Source organism: Pempheris klunzingeri, chromosome 1 (assembly GCF_042242105.1).
Source record: "Pempheris klunzingeri isolate RE-2024b chromosome 1, fPemKlu1.hap1, whole genome shotgun sequence".
NCBI lineage: Eukaryota > Metazoa > Chordata > Actinopteri > Acropomatiformes > Pempheridae > Pempheris > Pempheris klunzingeri.
In genome coordinates, this window is record NC_092012.1 from 2595640 (window position 1) to 2614200 (window position 18561).

Consider the following 18561-nt stretch of genomic DNA (forward strand, 5'->3'; position numbering starts at 1 on the left):
TGACAAACATAGACGCCATGTGAACAAACATTGCCAGAGATTGGACCATTAACATAAATCACATCAGCTCATAAATATGTTATAGTGGGAACATACAGTATGTTCCGTGTTTTGACTTTGAATTTAATTGTGTGACTTCATTTTCAAACATTATACAATTTGGTTTATGATTGGAAAATTTTGATTTATGAATAAGTGATTTTGCAAGTAATAACATCAGGTTTATTTTGGTAGATGGACATTTTTTAAAAAAAAGCCAAACAACAGATTTTTATAGGAAAAGGAAAAATATGAAACAATCTTTTAGTAAATAAATGAGCCGATATCTTTCTACAACAACAAAGACCAAAATAAATGAAAAAATCCTCTGGGTTCACATGATAAAATTAACTTTCCACTATTTTATATTTTATTATATAATACAGCTCCTCACTCTGAGTGTACATGTTGTTATATATTATTAGTAGTAGTAGTGGTATTATTATTATTATTATTATTATTATTATTATTATTACTATTACTATGTGTTTGAAGTTTATTCTTATTCTTTTGGAGCTGTGTGTAACAAAAAGCAATTTCCCCCTGGGGATTATTAAAGTAATTCTGATTCTGATTTTATATTTTATCTGGTTATTTCCTGTGTTGATTACGTAACCGTGGACGTGCGTCACGCATGCGTCAGAGGTCAGAGTTGAAAGGTGACGGAGGAGGGCTCGTGCTTGGACGGTTCGCGGGAAACGTCCCAAAACAAATCGGTTCTGGTGTCCACGCGAGCGACTTCAAACACAACCTGAACTTCTTGATCAATCAAACTAATCGACCGGATCGATAGCAGCCCGCCAAAAGTGAACATCGCCGTGGAAGTGCTAGTAACTAGTAGAGCTAGTAAGGTTAGCTAGCTGCTGCAGGTAGCCCGGCTAACCGGCTAACTGGTTAGCTTCCACCAGCGGGCGGAGAGGAGACCGTGACCGGCGACAGGACTCTGTGAGCGGCGAGAGAAATGGCGGAGAGGCCGGAGGATCTGAACCTGCCCAACGCGGTGATCACCCGGATCATCAAGGAGGCGGTGAGTGGACAGAGACCAGAACCAGGACCAGGAGGTGTCCACACACAAGGAGTCTGACTCCGGATTAAAGTTACTCACTAATACAGAAATAAACAGACAACTACGGAAGAGGATTAGGGCCACGTGTGGGAAAATGAACTCTGTTAAATGTTTCACATGTGGCTCTAAAGTCTTTACAGACATAAATAGAGATAAACATTTACCTTTTAGTACAAGTGGGTAAAGAGTGGGTGTTTAAATATAAACAGTGAGCTACATTATAGTCTGTAGTCTATTTAACTGGTCCAAGTGTTTCTTTACCTGCAAACCAAAACAAATGGAGCAAAAGAATAAACACTGAATAGCTCATTTTAATATTTATTCCTTTGTGTTGTTTGTACTTAAACACCAAGAGGTGGAAGAAAAAGCGTTAACGTTATGTTCGTTACTGATTTATCTCATTTTCTTAATTATTAGAATTGTTAATTATTGAATAAACAATAAAAATATTAAATTTACTATAATTTCAGTCCAAGGAAAGCAGAAAATCTCATTTGAGAACCTGGCGGTGTGTCATTTTAGGCATTTATACTTGAAAAGTAACTTTTAACGATTAATTAATTATCCAAATAGATGCTGGTTAGTTTTTTCATGACTAATCTTTACAGCTGCAATGCAACAGTGTAAAAATACTCAATAACAAGACTTCCTTTCATAATGTGACTTAAGTAAACGTAGAAAAGTGTCTCAACATGTCAGGTGAGGTCCCTCCAAAGGGTCATCAGGTGACACTGAGGGGTCGTCACATGATTAATAGGAGAGAGAAGAGTTCTTATACACATATCTGTGTTGTATTCTTATTGTTTCTTTGATCCCTTTTGGCCTCAAAGAATTATTTACACGAAAATGTGAGCAGTTTGTAGAAAAGGTCTCCTCAGTGGTTTTTCTCCGCCTGCCTGTGTGTTGTGATAAAATGTCCTGCAGCTTGGAGATAACTCCTCCGCACCGTTTGTTTTCTCATCAGCTCCCAGATGGGGTGAATGTGTCGAAAGAAGCCAGGAGAGCCATATCCCAAGCTGCCAGCGTGTTCGTGCTGTACGCGACGTCCTGGTAAGAATAAAAACAGCCCACTTGGATCGTCTGACAGACGAGAATTGATTCACAAAATTCTGCTCGATTCAAGTTCTGTTGTGATTTCACACATTTGAGACGCCGAGAAAACAGAGTAAGTGTTTTTTCATCTGTTCATCTTCTCAAAGCGCAAACAACTTTGCCATGAAGGCCAAGCGGAAAACTCTGAACGCAGGAGACGTTTTGGCAGCGATGGAGGAGATGGAGTTCGAACGATTCCTGGAGCCCCTCCGAGAAGCTTTGGAGGGTCAGTGACGGTTTCAGGCTTTTAAGGAAATGTGACAAAGAACAAACCGACTTCTGCACTTTAAACCACAACTTAAGTGTTCAGCTGGCTCAAATTACAAAAAAACAACACACGTGACATAACGGCTTGTTTCCTACAGGTGAGGACACGTCCTTCCTGAGCCACAGCAGTGTCCTCACTACGTCCAACCTTTAACAGAACAGCTCAGGTGTTTTTAAACCTGGGCTCTGTTTTTACATTTACACTATTTTCACATATTTTGAGTTTGAAAAGACTGGTGGGTACAGTTTTGGAATTGGTCCAGTAGATCACTTCAGCCAGCAGCCGCAAAACAGGCTGTAATTTAATCCTTTGGGGCAACTGCACCTGATAAAAGTAGGTCCACTAAAAATGCTTGTTTTAGCCACTGACTCTCTCTCTCTCTCACTCAGAGTGTTATTCTAAGTGTGTGACAGCATCATGGAAAGGATCCCTACAGAGAGAGACCTGGAAGATCCTTTTGGTTTAACCACAAACAGCCGTTATAGCGCTCTCTGCACACACACCAGACTCCATTCATAAAAACAGTGATTTTACATCACAGAACACAGGAGTTACTGGTCTACTGCTGCCTCAATCAGTTAGTTTCTTTGTGTTATTGTGTGACTTTGGAGTTTTAAAGGGACTACTTCAGACCCACCTCAATATTTGTGTTACACACAATAACTCAAACAAACTTACCAATCAAGTCTGCCGTAGATCAGCAACTCCCATGATCAGCAAAGTAAAATTACTGTTTTTGTCAATGGAGTCTGGATGCTTTTGAAGAGAGCGACAAACCAGCTGTTTGTGGTTACAAACGGGATCTTACAGATTTATCTCTGCAGGGATCTTTTCAGCGGCTAAAAGAAGCACTTTTGGTGGATGTAATGAGCCGAGGCACTTGCCCCAAAGGCCGTTCTGCAGCTGCTGGCTGAGGCTGATCTACCGGACCAAATCCTAAAAGTTTTAGCACCTACTGGTCTTTTTGAAGCCAAATAAAAATAGGCTCCAGCTTACATAATACTGCCGTTATCCTTTTAAATATGCAGTGAGAGACTCTTGCTCTACTGAAGCTGAAGCTCTGAAAGTTATTTCCTGACTTTAATCTAATTTTAATGATGTTTAATTAACCACAACGTGTTCCTCAACAGTGTACAAGAAGGGCCAGAAAGGAAAGAAGGAGGTGTCTGAGCAGAAGCGCAAAGATAAAGAGAAGAAGACCGACTCTGAGAACGACAAGAGCCGGGAGGAGGAAGAGGAGGAGGAGGAAGAGGAGCGCATGGAGGAGGAGCCTGAAGCCGAGAACGACGCTGAGGAGGAGGAGGAGGTGGAGAACTGACGAGGCTCCGACGACAAAATGCACTCCCGTCGCCTCCCCGGAGGTCATCGCCGGCCGGGCGTGATGCGTTTAAGGGACGCTGGGTCATCACAGAGCCACACACGAACCAACACATCCAGGTTCCCAGTGTGATGAGCTCATTAGAGGTCAGTCCTGCGTCTTGTGGCGGTGCAGCTTCTGTCTTCCAACCCAACGAACAAAGCACAAAGAAACCACTGCGTCACGCACTTCCTCATCTTTGTCTTGGTCCATTTTGTATTTTTATTATTATTTTTTTTTTATACGTGTCACCTTTTGATAAAAAGGCTGTAACAGGATTTTTTTGACAGAAATATTCAGTAGTTAGTTAACCCTAACCCATAGAAAGTTTAATACAAAGACGCCCTCAGTGAACTAGTACTCTGCTAAATGAGCTTTGCAGTCAGTTTACCACTGGAGGGAGTGAGAACACAGGCAGCAGACTGACTGCTGTCCCTCTTAGAAAAAGGCTTCGTGAGTCCGTTACACCTTCACACTTGGAAGCACATTCACAGAAACCCTTTTTTTAATTTAACAAAATAAGTTCTCGAATGTCTGGATACAAGAAGCCAGAGGCTCATTAAATCACAAACTTCTTGGTCAAAGAACAAGAAAAACAAAAACACCAAACTGACCTGAGATCTGACGCTTTTGGTACAAAATCTCAGGCTGGTTTTGAATTTAGGGTTTTTGTGTCTTGTTCTGTAACACGGTGCTTTTTTTTTTGTCCTGCCCATTGTTTGACAAAATACTAGAAACAAACACTGAACTAAATGTGAGTACTGATTGTCTGTAAGTTCAGACCCGGTAAGAACAGCTGCACCACATTCGCAGGCCTTTTTCTCTTCCTGATCTGCTGAGTTTTTGAACCGTTTGTACTGTTTTGTAGAATTGTATATGACTGGCTGAGAGTTTCAATAAATATTTTGTATAAAAAGCAAAGCTGGACTGAATCCTGACTGACCTAAAGCCTCCTCGGGCTGATCTGGGTCCTGCTCTACATGAGAGGCTCTTGTGAACGATGTATCAGAGTTCGGAATTCTGTGATTGAAGTCGGAATTCTGAGAATAGATTCTTAGAATGTTGTCAGAATTCCGACTTTGGTCTCAGAATTCTAAGGACGTCAGATTTAGTTTTAGTCTTTTAAGTCCAAATCTGCAGAAGTGCAGCTGACTGAGTTACATTGACATTTTTCTTAGATTTAGAATGAAATAGTGCCTGTTATGATTCAGAAGAGATCGGGGTTGTTGAAACATCCACGACCTGTCGATGTTAATGCAGAGGATCCACAGGTCGTGGAATAAAGAAAAGCCTCTTCCAGAGGGGAAGTTGGGGAATTCCGGACTTACATTCACCACACCAATATTTCAGTATTCTTCTGTTCTGGACATTTGTTTAATGCACTTTCTGATGGGCTGTGGTTCCCTGAAACCTCTGACTCAGATCCTCAGTCACGATTAAGAAACTCACTTCACATCCACAACTGTATTTTTACTAAAATAGTAATAACTGCCAGAGTGACTCACTTCAGTTATAACTGAGTTGTAGATCTGATGTAGGACATTTTCCCATCAATAATTTTACTGCAAACATCCAGGATGTTGGTGATTGTTTTTAGTTTTGTTCTTGAGGAATTGAAATACAGATCTGATGTCAGAGTATTAAAACACCTTTTAGTTTAGACTATAAACTTGTAGACGTTCAAATACAATCTCTGCCAGTCAGATTGTTGGAATAGATCTTGGATTACCATTTTGACTGGGAGAAAAGCTGTTATTCTTAGTTTGAGGTCTACATAAATTACTCTTCTGGTTTTTATCTTGTTTTATGTACATTTTAGATTATTAAGTAAATAATTCTGTTCCAGCTGTCTCAAATTGAGACATTACATGAAATCTGATTAAGAAATAAATATGCTCAAATAGCCTAAATCTGGGTGCATTAAGATCTATATCCTCATCACTTTATGGGACATTTCTGCAATAACAGATGATTACCAGTTTTCAGACCTTTAATGTTGTAGTACTTCAGTAAATTGGCTTGAAACACTTTTATATCCTGAGGTTTTAAGATTTTATAGTAAAACCTGAGGCTGTAACATCATAAGGAAAAAAGAACAGTTCACAGTAAGTTCTCACTTCACGAACACTTTATTTGTCCTCATTTACTCAGACGGGCACTCAATTTTGCCGCTGTTGATGTCATCGATGACGTCATGGGGAGGGCGGCCATCGACGGTGCATCCAACAGACTGAGCGGTTCCCAGGATCTCTTTGATGGTTCCTGAGGGAAACAGGAAAATACAGATTTAATCTTTAATACGGGACACATTCATTAGCTGTGTGTACACAAACAGGATAAAGTCTAATTATGGATAAATAGAATATAAATCCAGATTAAATAGTTTTAAACTGAGTTAAATGATTTGTTCCAGACTTTACGGCACAGAGTTGCCCATCGGTCTGAGCAGCCCTGTTTCCTAAAGCCGGGTCAATCTGAGCCCCCACTGGATTATACTCAGTCACTCGGACAGACAGGCATAGTGGCGGGAGGCTGAGCGAAACACTGAACTATTAGATTAAAGAATACATCAGCCTGTTAAGAGAACGGCAATATAAATGCAGATGTTGTCTGATGTGTAAAGTCTTACCGGAGAGCTCCCTGGCGATGGAGCGAGGCCTCATGACGCGAGCGACGCTCACAATCTCATCGAAGGTCACGCTCCCGCTGTGCTTGACTGGAAAACAAGGGGTGAAATGCAGTCAATCCACTTCATTCAGCCGTGTTTCCCTTCTGTTTAAAATTCATACGATTCTGCAGAGTCACTCACTGTTCTTGACCTTCTTCCTGTCACGAGGAGGCTCCTTCAGAGCCTTGATGATCAGAGCAGACGCAGAGGGAACGACCTCGATCTGAGAGGAAAAACGGGGAAGTTGTTATTCAGGGTCATTGCCTGGCCTCCACAGAGCTGGGTACTTATATACATTCACAGCATCATGGAAAGGATCCCTACAGAGAGAGACCTGGAAGATCCTTTTGGTTTAACCACAAACAGACGTTATATCGCTCTCTGCACACACACCAGACTACATTCATAAAAACAGTGATTTTACCTCACAGAACAGAGGAGTTGCTCGTCTGCTGCTGCCTTGATTTGTTGCATTATTGTGTGCGACATATTGTGTTGGATCCAGACCAACCCTTTAAAAAACACCAAAGTCACACAATAATGCAGATAAACTGACCGATCAAGGCAGCAGTAGACCAGGAACTCCTGGGTAAAATTACCGTTTTTGTGAATAGAGTCTGGTGTGTGCGCAGAGAGTGATATAACGGCTGTTTGTGGTTAAACCAAAAGGATCTTCCAGGTCTCTCTCTGTAGGGATCCTTTCCATAATGCTGTCAGTGGACCTACTTTGATCAGTTGCCCTAAAGAACATTACAGCCATTACTATTTGTACTTATCTTGAATCCAAAAATATTGCACAGGTTTCAAAATACCAGAGCTTCCCTTCAGTGAATCCCTTAACATAACTGAGGGGGGTCATATAGCACATGTTTGCCCCCTGAATGTGGCCATGCTGGGGGAGGACGTACCGCGGCCTGCCTGTTCTGGATGGTCAGTTTGACGGTGATCCTCAGGCCCTTCCAGTCACCGGTGGCCTTGGCAATGTCGTCACCAACTTTCTTGGGAGACTGGAGAGAACACAGAAGGAAAAAAGTGACCTAAATGCCTAAAAAAGATGCAATTTACAGAATTTATGTTTTAAAATCTAATGTTTTCATTATCTTATACAATAAATATAAAAGTTTATGGACAGGATAACGGCACACAGGAGCCTCAGCTTGTGTTCCAGACTTTACGGCACAGAGTTGCCCATCGGTTTGAGCAGACCTGTTTCCTAAAGCCGGGTCAATCTGAGCCCCCACTGGATTACACTCAGTCACTCGGACAGACAGGCATAGTGGCGGGAGGCTGAGCAAAACACTGAACTATTAGATTAGATGGTTCTGTTTGTACAACAACATCCAAAACACTCACCAGACCCAGAGGTCCGATTTTGGGGGCCAGAGCGGAGGTGGCGCCGACCTCTCCTCCTGTGCATCTCATAAACACTGAAAAGAGAAGAAGAAGAGATGCTGAGCACAACCTGATTACCAGTCAATCCAGTGTCCTCACACACCCACTGACGGCCGACTATAAACAGGTTTGATAAGACAACTTCATTTAAATATTTTCTCTACTCGGTCGGAGCTCATATCTTCTCCTGCAGCCTTTAATTTATCAGACTCTTCTTTTCCTGGCACATATTAACAGAACACCTAGAATATTATTATTAGTTATTCCAAGTAGGCGTCAAACATCACATACTGTAACCAAACACTCAATGAAGGAGGAATTTCACACAAACAAGCCATTAAATTATGAATTCATCCACAGCCTCTAAACTCACTGAAATTAAAAATAAAATCACTGACGACTGAATTGATCTTTGCATTTATAACTAAACACATGAACTGATTAGTCCTTTATATTTTGAAGCAGTTCTAACATTATATTACTCTTATATTAAATGGTGGGCCAGCTCTCACTGATTAGAAATAAAGCACAGTTTAAGTTTTGGACATCAGCACCTTCAGTTTAGATTAATACCATTCAGATGCTTTAACGCTTGCAGCCATTTTCACTTGTAACGAGCACATTAGACTTTAAAGCCAAAGACACAAGCAGACTGCCAATAAGCTGTGCGGCTTTAATAGTGTTTATTAGGAATGGTTTAATTATTCACTATGTTTAAAGCTTCATTAGACCCTGCAGGTAAAAATCTTACTGTGGTTAAGTGGAGCTCATCCCTCTATAATCTGTATTATGGAAGAGATGTCATTTATGGAGGAAAACAAGAATTGAGAGAATGTTTCTGGACCAAATGTCACCATCACAACTCTGGTCTTTAACTGGAAGAAACTCAGTGGATGAATTAATAAAGCCAGTAAATTAAACTTAACACTGCGGAAACTAATCACAACATTAACACCTCACTGTATTAGAAACAATCACATGAAATCTAGTTCAATGTAATTGGGTTAGTCACGTTCAAAACCTAAAATCTACATGTAAAACTTGTTTAACTTCCCCTTTTAATTGTATTTTTAGTTGATAATTAACCATTAAATATAATTTCAAGACCATCTGATTTAAATGAAAAGCACCAAACTGTACTAATGTGCTGCCTCCACCTACTAACTCTATAGGTCTAACAAATGACTATTAACCCTCTGGTTACTTGATTAATTCACCAATCTTCACTTAAATGATCAATAAACTAGTTACTGCGGCAGTTTATCAATAACTACAGTTAACAAATGAACTGAGATGGAAATTATTTAAGTCAAACAAAAGTGTGAGCAGTTTAAAGGAGACAAATAGTGCGATTTCAACCGAGTTTAACCCCAAACTCTCGTCTTTACTCCACATTCAGGAGGCTAACTCAGCTAGCATTAGCTGTTAGCTGCTAATGCTAGCTAGCTGGCCCACGTGGAGGAGCCCGTAATCCACCCAGGACACATTTTCCTCTAAGTCAATCAAACATCACCCGATTAAGACATTTCAGCATGCAGAAGAGACGTTAAAGATGTTTTTTTGCTTTCCTCGCCGCGTTTCGTGCCCCGTCTTTACCGTTTTCTCCGCGCCGCTCGGCAGCAGCGGCCACTGAACGACTCCATCTTGGCTGTGAACAAACGTCTGCTTTTATTACCCGGATGACAGTGAAAACATACCAACTTTAACCTCGTTGGGGTCGAATTTGGGAGGCATGTTGATGTCTGGTGGTGGAGCTCAGTTCAGCTTGGTTGGTGAGGGTGTCGGATGAACCCGGACTCGGGACGACCGATTACTGTTGCACCTTCACCGCTAACGGGGAGGGAGAAAAGACTGAACAGAGGGCCGCGGCGGGCTTTTATACGGCAGCCAAGTCTCGCGAGAGGTGGTGATTCAAATCTCGTGGCGTAGCTTCAATGGATGGATGGATTTATTATACATTTAGGTTATTTATTTTGTTAGTTTGCTTAGCTATTTTTAATCAGTGGTAGAAGAAATATCCAGCAAGTAAATTATTAATTAATATTAATGACTAATATTAATATCACACAGTAATATGACTTCACTACAAGTAATAATTTGGAGTATTATTAGTATTAAATGTTATTAAAAAAGGAATAATACTAATCAACGAATTAAAAGTAAATTAAAATACTCATTGTTTCCTGTCAGAAGTATATAACTGCATAAAATGGAAACCCTCAAGTAAAGTACAAGTACTGCAAACTACTTATGTTGCACTAATGTGTATTATGATGACTGTATGCAGTAATAATGTAATCCTCTGAATAATAGAAGCGGAAGATAATACAATGATAGTAACCAATGTTTTCAGTCCCTCACTGCTGTTCCATAAATTCACCCCTTCAACTGAAATAAGATATGAGGAGTTTTCACGGTTCTCCTCACAATTTCCTCACAAAACCAAGATGGTGGCGCACATAAATTAGAGATGGCTTAGAAGAGACGCTCCACTTCAGAGTGACTTCCTGTACCTGTAGACAGTCTGTCAACGTGAACAACAGCTGACTACAACCTCCACTAAGCTCCAGTCTGACCGTCATTAAAATACTAGGAACAGCTGCTAGCCTGTTGTTGTTGTTGTTGTTAGCTTCCATGCTAACTAGCTGTGAACCTAAACCCACCTGAGACAGATACAGGAAATAACTCTTCAGTGAAGTGTCTCTTTCCTGTTTCCATGTTAACCAAAGACAAACTAATGTCCTCAGTGACTCTGAAGCTGTTTCTGATAGAAAGCTGTCACTCTGCACCTGGAGCCTAAAGCTAGTTAGCATGGAAGCTAACAAAAACAGCCTGTCATGTGTCATCTTCAGTTATCAGAGGATCTTTGGCCAAACTAGAGGCTTCAGAGCGACACCGACGGGTGACGTCACCATGGCGACGTACACAACGCAGGGGAGGCTACCTTATGACCAACCAATCAGAGGCGGTCTTCGTGAAACGAGTCACTTCTGGCTCCAAACAAAAACCAAGATGGCGACGCCCATGAAGCCGTATTCAGAGCTTCCAAGATGGCGGCCTACAATCCAACAGGTCACGTCATGGTGGCGACATCCACTTCTCCTGATGACCGAAACAAGTCAGTGTGACAATATATTGGCTCTGCATCAAAATAAACAAATCCCCTTTGTATTTCTTAATTATATTTATGTTAATTAATGAAAATATTTTCTCAGAAACATAAATTATTCTGATATTTAACTCTAAAACTATTAAATCAGCTTGAATTGTATAAACAGACTAATGGCAGCTGCAGTAGAGAGGCAGTATATGATGATTATATTCATTATTGTTGCTATTATATAGTGTTCTAAGCACTATAATTCAGACTTTTGTGATGGACGTTGCATGTGTTTAAAGGACTTTGAGATGCTGAGAGTTTCGCCGATGCCGGAGAGTTATTTTCTGAACTGGTTCATGAACTGAGAGGAGGCCAAAGTGCTGCATGTGGGTGCTGAGTGGATGAACATCCTCCGTAAGGATAATGGGCCTGAAGCTGCATCGCCGAGCACTCGCTGTAATTTACAGAAAGGTATCATGTCAGTGTGATTGTGTGTGTTTTAACCGCAGGTGTTTGCCACGTCTCCAGGTGGTCGTTAGCTGAATCACCACGTCCGTCCGAGCGGCGTGTAGAATAAAACCGACGTTTTCCTGTTTCTGATTCCTGCAGGACTTTTTGACTCAGCGCAGCTCTACAGGAATAGAAACAGAACACAAGAGGGAGTAAGTGGGTGAGAAGCAGAGATCATCACTGTGGCGCTGTTTAATATGCATCATGAAAATCTGTGAGGATAGTCAGAAATTCACAGCTCATATTATCAAAGGATAAGCTTTATCTGTGTTTTCAGAAAGTCCTCAACACTTACAGGGAATGTCACGTCTGAATAATCTGTTTCATTAGACGCTATTTGTTTTTTTTCAAGCTCTAATGCCCAGAAATCCTTTTGTTTTTAATTTGAAATGCTCTTTGCTTTGGTAGAAATGTTCTATTTTTCTGCACTCTGCTGCTGAGAAGCTGAATATTAAGTTTTCCCTCCTGTTTTATTCTGTCATCTGGTCAGTTTTATGTTGTTTTTAAGTGGTGAAAGTAAAGACAAATAGCCGAGGGAGATAATACCTGTTGTCTGGCATGATTGTGACTCACCTGTGTAATGTAATGGACACTAAACATGATTTAACGTCGTTTAAACCGCCCTTAAAACACCCAGTGTTGTTGTTTTTCGGTATGAGGTGGTGCTGAAGTATAAGGTAACATTAAATAGAAATACTCAAGTAAAGTAAAAGTACTTGAGTAACTCTTCACCACTGGGGCGTGATGAGGACGTGTTATTTAGATTATGGTCCCCACAAGCAAACAGAGACAAACATGTATGTGTGTGTGTGTGTGTGTGTGTGTGTGTGTGAGCAGGGTGAAGGCCAGCTGTTATTTCTGCATAAACAAACTGAGCCCGAAGCAGAACCGGCGAGCCAATGTTGACACACACACTCATGGACACACTCGACAGCTCATTTGTTAAACTCTGGGGAATGATTCGATTTCAGGAGAGTTCCTCTCCTCCATCTTTTCGTCCTACTTGACCTTTTCCTTGTGTTTTCCAATCAGCAGCTCTTCTCCTCTTGTTTCTTCTGTCTGATTTTCTCTGCTGTACAATTTCCTCTATTGATTTTTTTTCTGGAGCCCGGCTACAGTCGGGGGAGTCGGGGGCTCAGTTCGCAGCTTGTCTCTTTTAACTGGATTCAAAAGAGGAGAACAAATTGTCTTTGGATTTCTGCCACTCATCTGTGTCAATCTATAAGAATCTATCAGCATCTACAGGTTCATCAATAGCTACAAAGCCCAGAGCAGCTGATTCATGATTGGGTTTGTGAGAAGGGAGTCGATGACGCAACTTTAATCTCCACTTCATGTAGTGCAGATCTGATATTTTTAAACCTCGGTCCTATTTTTTTTAACAGATTTTGGTGTCTAAATGGGCCGGTAGGCGCAAAAAGTGTTGGAATTGGTCCAGTAGATCACCTCAGGCAGCAGCTACGAAACGGGCTCCTTTGGGGCAACTGCACCTGATCAAAGTAGGTCCACTAAAAGAGCTTGTTTGATCCACTGACAGGCTCAGATTGTGGAAAGGATCCCTACAGAGACAGAAGAAGATCCTTTTTGTTCAACCACATATCGGCCTCATCAAACACACCAGACTCCATTCACAAAAACAGCGATTTAACCTCGCAGAACACAGCAGTTGCTGGTCTACTGCTGCCTTGATCGGTTAGTTTGTTTGTGTTTTTTGTGTCTTACACAGATATTGTGTTGGACACGAAAAACTCTTTAACACACAGAAGTCACACAATAATAAAAAACAAACTAATCAATCGAGGCAGCGGTAGATCAGCAGCTCCAGAACTCTACAAGTTAAAATTACTGTTTTTGTCAATGGAGTCTGGTGGCTTTGGGATCCTTTCCATAATGTTACACTTAGACACTTAGAATAACAATCTGAGCCTGTCAGTGATACTTTACTTACATTTAGCTTCTAAATGCTTGTGTACATTTAAATAAGAATGATTGCAGGACGATATTGAACTGTATTTTCACAGTGTTGTATTGATACTCACACAAAAATACTGAAATAGACACAATATGTATACAAAGTCAGACATGCCAACCCTCACCAGCACTGTTTGGTATGTTGATCTGTTTGTTTGTTTTCCATGTTGACAAATGGTTTCACTCTCTATTGACTTGAGCTTGTTCAGGTGGAAAACAAAAAACAGGACATCGCTGCGCTGAAACAATCTCCCTTCCCTCTAAGGCGCTTTAAAGATAAGTCGTTCTTCTTTTATTTTTTGTGTCTGAGCTAAAACATCTGCAGAGATTTGTTTTCCTGACACGGAAAAAAGAAAAGTATCAACATTTAAAGGAGATGGATATTTAGAAAACGAGGGATTAGATCTTTACAGATTAAGAGATTACATAACTACAAGTTTGTGAAGACCAATCTGAGTTTTTATTCTGGCAGGATATCAGGTCTCGTTTTACCGCTAGAAGCCATTTGAGTTGTCAGTCACCTCATGCCCAGAAATTATCATCCATAATTTACTAAAAGTAATTAGTTAATTTTAGGAATCAATGGACGCTTATTCACTTTCTTACTGACAGTTAGTCGATAAGACAAATAACGCTCACGTCTGTGTTTTAAGTATTGAGCTACAGGCGGGGGGTGATTAGCTTAGCTTAGCATAAAGACTGGAAGCAGGGGGAAACAGCTAGCCTGGCTCCGTCCACGTTCAGAAACACACCTAAAAACACCTCTAAAGCTGACAAATTATAAAATATCGTGTTAGATAGGAACAGAAAATTAAAAACAAAACAAGAAAAAACATCAAAAAACTACAAATGATGGTTTAACAGGGGGTTATGAGCTATAACTACTTGCTGAAAAGTCCTCTATAAGCAGAAAAAGTCCTTCCTGTGACTTTACTATTATATTTTCTATCATTAGATTATTGATCCTCATCATTGATGGAAAACAACTGTTTAGCATCGAACTGCAGCTGATGGTTATTTTCATTCTGGATTCATCTGCTGATTATTTTCTCCAACAATTCATTGATTGTCCAAACCTCAATATTATTAAAAACATATTAAAATTATTAAAATCAGAGGAAAAATGACAAATCTTCACTTAAGAAACATAAACATGATCAAAAATAAGTTAAAAAAACTATTAAACTGACTTAAATGACATAAATCTCTTTTTTTAAATATTCTTTATTTTAATATTTATTTCTATATTCTTTATTTAAATATTCTTTATTTCTATATTCTTTATACTCCTTGTTTTCGTACTATTTCTGTTAGTGACACTTTATATCCTTTTCACTTCAACAGTGATCAAATATTATATTTCACAAGAAAAAAGAAAAGACTCCAAATTGACGGACTAATCCTTTAAGGGGCCCTGCTGTTGAGATGAGGACGTCTGGTTTTGTTTGTTTTGGGGAGAAGTGAACGGAGCTGTGACTGTTCAGACTTCAGCCGAATGTCTCCTCAATAAAACACCGTGTCCTTGTTCTGGTCCGTCTCCGAGCTCGGCTCAGCTCCATTTATCTCTGACAGCTCTGGGAAATATCAAATCGCTGCCGTCCCCACAGGATCACCTCCATCCCATCATGCATCTCTTCCCCAAAGATAACAGCGGCGTCCGGCGTCCTCCTTCTGAAAATTAAAATCTCTAACGGTCGTCTTGTGCTTTGATTCTGTGGTTTTCATGGACTAAATCTTGTCCAGTTTGGTGACGTCGGTCCTGCAGCTCTTGCAGTTTGGATTTTGTAGTTTTGTGTAGTTTTGTTTTGTAGTTCTGATGTCGCACAACCCGATGTGGCGCCAAAAGCCAAAGCGTGTAATAAACCCGCTGTTCCACTAGAGAATCTGCGTCAGTTTTGTCCTGAATAAGCATCAAAAATACGTGTTTTCATTCATTAGCCGTGTGATAAACGGGATAATTCACAACGAGCTGGTTATTATTCCAAAACAAACCCGACAAGGTGACTGAAATCATCCTGAAGTTGTTCTTTGCAGTAATGGCCGCCGCTTACTCTACACAGTTAGGCTTATTTGAACAAAAGAAATGAACAATTTGACACAAATTACTGACTTGAAAATGATTTTTATTGCTTTTGCTTTCAAACCTGCGTCCATGTCAACGGCCTGTTATACAGAAATAACAATAATACTACCACTAAGATAAGATAAGACTGATAAGATACAATAACAGTAATAATAATACATAACGTAGTAACTGACCAATCAGAGTCAAGTGTTCAACAAGGCCAAGTAATAAATATACACCCTCCTGTGATGGAATTTACTTTTACAACACAACAAACATTTTGAATCTTGAATCTTAAATCGTCTCAAAAGCCCTCGAACACACCGCAGCCCCAACTCAGGAAACTGGACGATCCGAGCAGCACCTGAATGCAGCAATAGTGCAGTAAAATTCAATATTTCTCTCTGAAACGTTGCAGAGTAAAAGTATAATGTGACACACAAAGCACATTCAGCTCTGTTTACAGGAGGACGCACTCTGTTTAAGACTGTCGAGCAGCTTGTAAGCCGAGTCGGGTGGCCAAAGGGGGGCAGTTCGTCAATAACCGTAAAAGGACACCTGACCTATATAATCTGATTCCTGTCGGAGGGTTTTCCTCCGCGGACTTCCTCCCTTTCTTCATCCCATTAGGAGAAACAGGAGACAGACAGGAACGGCACAAACAACACCTGAATGCCAAATGAAGCAGCGCTCACATGTAACATGCTTTATTAATGAAATACAGTTCAGCAGCATTTGGAAGTAGACTTTGGGAGACCCGATAAGGCCGGGATTTGAGGCGGGGGGGTTAATTAACGCGGAGTGTTTGTGCTGAATCAAGGGTGAGTTATCGGTTGCCCTGCTGCACGGGTCCCCCGGCGCTTTGGTGCAAATTGAGAGAGCAAAGCAATTCCCCAGGAGTCTGGTTTAATTTCTTCTGCGAGAGATTCCACTGAACCATGTTAACCCCCCCGGCAACGTCAGGAAATTAAGTTGCAAAAGAGGCTTAAGGTTTTCCAAACAAAATGAAATGAAAGGCCGGCCGTCGTCTTCTTGTCGCCGTGCGGCCGAGAGAACAATATTTCAAAATGTAAATGAGCTGCGGGAGGAGAATTATTTAAGTGGCTGCTTCCTTGTTGGTATGAGAGATGCGGCGTGAAACAGGAAGTAGTTTAGGACCGAAACATCCCCGTGGAAAGCCAGGGAGTCAGATTAACCTCCTCCTACTCTGCCTGAACTGTTATCACAACATGTAGGTGCAAACTGTGCAGATTCTCCTCATAAAAAAACATTATTTTTACATCTACCTATAAGTGTTTAGGTGAATACAGAGGGGGAGGATGTATTCAGGTCCTTTATTTTACTAAAAGCACTAATATTATTATTATATAAGTAAAAGTCCTGCAATGAAAACCTTACAAAAGTGCAGCAAAATGTTCCCGTCAGTGTTTCCCAGTTTCACCTAATTAATATTCCTGCTGCATTAATGTGTTGTTGCTGCAGATGTTTTAAGGTTGAGCTCATTTTATCCTCTCTTCATATCCCGTTGGGTAGTTTAATCTACAGCAAAGCATCATGGGATATAAGATCACCATATGTTTGAGGGAAAGAAAACAAAAACAATCCGGCCTGTTTTTCCAGCTGATCCAAGAGGGTTTGAAACGAGGAGGAACTCTTCATCCTCCATCATCATCCTCCATCATCATCATCATTCTTCTGTGGTTTTCACTGGACAGGAAGTAAAAACTGTGTCATGTGACTGAAAGGTGTTGCAGGACGAGATAAAGCTGCACAAAAAGGGAGAAATACTGATGTAAAGCACGATCTGTCCGAACCGGCCGCTCGTTTAAGATGAGATTTTGTTTCCGTTTTTCCGTTTCGGTCACTTTGAGATGCCGTAATCGACGAGGAACAGCTGATGGATGACGTTGAAATGAGGAGTTCCGTCCAAAATTTCAGTATAAAAGCTGCTGTCAGTGGTAGCCATCTTGGTTTGTTTCCATGGTGACGGCAAAAGAAGCACATATTTGACGTAATTGAAGGCGTAATTGCCCTTTAAAAAGGTGATGACATGTCAGTGCTCACAACATGTTGAATACAAGCAAACAAAAAGAAACAAACAAAAGTTACTGCGGCTTTAAATATCTCAGAAAATACGTAGAATTTAAAATGTCCTCAACTGGGAAGACGTTGAAGGTCATGCGATGTGACTGAAAGCTCCAGAGCAGCTACTAAAAGGTCTCCGTTAAGGTCAGGACTGAACTTTGGGCCTCTGCTGTGCAGTTGTTTTGTAATTTGCTTCCAATGCAAAAAAAAAAAAAGATAAATAAATGCAGTGTTGACCCCAGTGACATCACTGTGACATCATCAGGGTAAACCAGGCGCCTTACTCCCTCGGACTCGGCGAAAAAATGCGCCGAGAGCCGCCGGAGACTTTACACGCCGCTGTGAGCCGAGGCTGAGCGGTAGCAGGGGTTGTGCTACTGCCCTCTATGTGAGAAATTGGTGGAATGGCCCTTTAATACTCTGGATGATAATCTGTGTTTGTCTGGATCAGCGTGATTCCAAATCCTGTTCACACTTGATTGATTACTGTCTTACTACGTTTTCCCTGCTGCAGGTTCGTCGTGTCCCAGCATGCTCTCTGGTGCCCCCCCCCCCCCCCCCACCCCCCCCCCCCCCCACCCCCACCCCCAGCTGGTGGATTATCATGTAATCCCTGATATTCATCAGCCCGACAGGTCAGAGGTCGTCTGGTTATAATCGTCGGCTGTGATGTGGATCAAGACGGTTGTTCTGGTCCTGAGGACACGGCGCCAGGTGTGGAGCGCCGCAGGTAAAACAACCACGCATCGCTGTTCAAATGCACGTCAGTAAGTGAACGCATCACCATTGAAATTTACTTCAGTAAGTGAACGCAACGCTGTTCAAATTTACTTCAGTAAGCAAACACATCACTGCTCAAATGCACGTCAGTAAGCAAACGCATCACCATTGAAATGTGCATCAGTAAGTGAACGCATCATCGTTCAAATTTACTTCAGTAAGTGTTCA

The 18561-nt window shown here is 41.0% G+C and overlaps 2 protein-coding genes and 2 non-coding genes across 4 annotated transcripts; 1 reads left to right on the forward strand and 3 right to left on the reverse strand.

The window, feature by feature from the left end:
* Positions 1-698: 698 nt before the first annotated feature.
* On the forward strand, positions 699-4743 carry pole3 (polymerase (DNA directed), epsilon 3 (p17 subunit)). Its single transcript, XM_070832017.1, has 4 exons — positions 699-1066; positions 2070-2155; positions 2305-2423; positions 3596-4743. Exons 1-4 carry the CDS (start codon positions 1001-1003, stop codon positions 3781-3783), a joined length of 459 nt encoding a protein of 152 aa, XP_070688118.1. The 5' UTR covers positions 699-1000; the 3' UTR covers positions 3784-4743.
* A 1189-nt stretch (positions 4744-5932) lies between these two features.
* On the reverse strand, positions 5933-9726 carry rpl12 (ribosomal protein L12). Its single transcript, XM_070834677.1, has 6 exons — positions 9580-9726; positions 7844-7917; positions 7399-7497; positions 6632-6713; positions 6452-6538; positions 5933-6084 (listed from the first exon to the last, which is right to left on the reverse strand). The coding sequence occupies exons 1-6, from the start codon at positions 9614-9616 to the stop codon at positions 5966-5968; spliced, it is 498 nt and encodes a 165-aa protein (XP_070690778.1). The 5' UTR covers positions 9617-9726; the 3' UTR covers positions 5933-5965.
* On the reverse strand, positions 6225-6351 carry LOC139206736 (small nucleolar RNA SNORA65). Its single transcript, XR_011585009.1, has one exon. It is a non-coding gene; the product is annotated as a small nucleolar RNA SNORA65 (small nucleolar RNA).
* LOC139206748 (small nucleolar RNA SNORA65) lies at positions 7648-7774 on the reverse strand. Its single transcript, XR_011585012.1, has one exon. It is a non-coding gene; the product is annotated as a small nucleolar RNA SNORA65 (small nucleolar RNA).
* Positions 9727-18561: the final 8835 nt, after the last annotated feature.

Bases quoted from the DNA above. Each gene is read 5' to 3' on its own strand.
- rpl12 (XM_070834677.1), bottom strand. From the start codon at position 9,616: ATGCCTCCCAAATTCGACCCCAACGAGGTTAAAGTTG. The intron at 7,918-9,579 runs GTATGTTTTCAC...TTCTCTTTTCAG, and splicing joins CCCCAACGAGGTTAAAGTTG to TGTTTATGAGATGCACAGGA. The intron at 6,714-7,398 runs GTACGTCCTCCC...TTTTCCTCTCAG, and splicing joins TCCAGAACAGGCAGGCCGCG to ATCGAGGTCGTTCCCTCTGC.
- pole3 (XM_070832017.1), top strand. From the start codon at position 1,001: ATGGCGGAGAGGCCGGAGGATCTGAACCTGCCCAACGCGGTGATCACC. The intron at 2,156-2,304 runs GTAAGAATAAAA...ATCTTCTCAAAG, and splicing joins GTGCTGTACGCGACGTCCTG to CGCAAACAACTTTGCCATGA. The intron at 2,424-3,595 runs GTCAGTGACGGT...GTTCCTCAACAG, and splicing joins CCTCCGAGAAGCTTTGGAGG to TGTACAAGAAGGGCCAGAAA.